At 24.1% G+C, this 1,113-nt stretch overlaps 1 protein-coding gene across 1 annotated transcript; it reads left to right on the top strand.

Moving 5' to 3' along the window:
* Positions 1–114: 114 nt before the first annotated feature.
* Positions 115–841, top strand: PRSY57_0001800 (glutamic acid-rich protein; the record flags this gene model as incomplete). Its single annotated transcript, XM_020114109.1, has 1 exon — positions 115–841. A coding segment is annotated over one exon (727 nt), but the record flags the coding sequence as incomplete, so codon positions are not given.
* Positions 842–1,113: the final 272 nt, after the last annotated feature.

The following is a 1,113-nucleotide window of genomic DNA, read 5'->3' as shown; positions in this document are numbered from 1 at the left end:
CTGATCAACAAAATAAAAACCCATTTGATGATAATAAAAATTATGTAAAGAATCAAGAATATTTAAATGATGAACACTGTATACATGATTATAAAGGGTATTATGAATTTAAAGAAATGTACCAACAGAAGAACACAAAACAGAAGAACACAAATCAAAAGAAAAGAAACATAAAAAAAAACATAAAAAAGGAAAAAAAGAAAAAGTAAAAAAACACGTAGTTAAAAATGTTATGGGAGATGAAGACAAAGATGATGTAGAAATAATAAACTTAGAAGATAAAAAAGCATGTGAAGAACAACACATAACAGTAGAAAGTAGACCACTATATCAACAACAATATAAACTAATGGATGAACCAGAACAATTATCATCAAAAGATAAATCAAAAGTTGAAGAAAAACACTTATCTATACAAGAGCAATTAATAGGTACCATAGGACGTGTTAATGTAGTACCCAGAAGAGATAATAAGAAGAACAAAATGACTAACAAAGATGAAACAGAAGTTCAAGAACAGAAAGATGGTGATAAGGAAGAAGACAAAAAAGAAGAATCTAAAGAAGAAGATGAAGAAGAAGAAGAAGAAGAAAATGATGAAGAAGAAGAAAATGAAGAAGAAGAAGAAAATGAAGAAGAAGAAGAAAATGAAGAAGAAGAAGAAAATGAAGAAGAATCAGAAGAAGAAAATGAAGAAGAATCAGAAGAAGAAAATGAAGAAGAATCAGAAGAAGAAGAAGAAGAAAATGATGATGAAGAATCAGAAGAAGAAGAATCAGAAGAAGAAGAAGAATCAGAAAAAAAAATAAAAAGAAATTTGAGAAAAAATGCCGAAATTTAAATTATAAAAAACCATCCCTTTTTTAATATATTTAAAAAATAATAATAATATATTGTAATGTGTTAAATGAAAGCTATTTAAAATTTTTTAATTTGTAGTGTTTTAATTGTAATGTTTTATTTTAATATATGTGTAAATTTTATTCTTATATATAGTATATATAATATGTTCATATATCTTTTTTTTTGTTGTTGTTTTTGAAAAGAGTGTTTTTAAAAGTATATATAATATATATTAAGTATATAGGGATTTTTTGTTTTTGACATAAGTAT

Source organism: Plasmodium reichenowi, assembly GCF_001601855.1.
Source record: "Plasmodium reichenowi strain SY57 chromosome Unknown, whole genome shotgun sequence".
NCBI lineage: Eukaryota > Apicomplexa > Aconoidasida > Haemosporida > Plasmodiidae > Plasmodium > Plasmodium reichenowi.
This window is presented reverse-complemented; position numbering and strand designations above follow the sequence as displayed.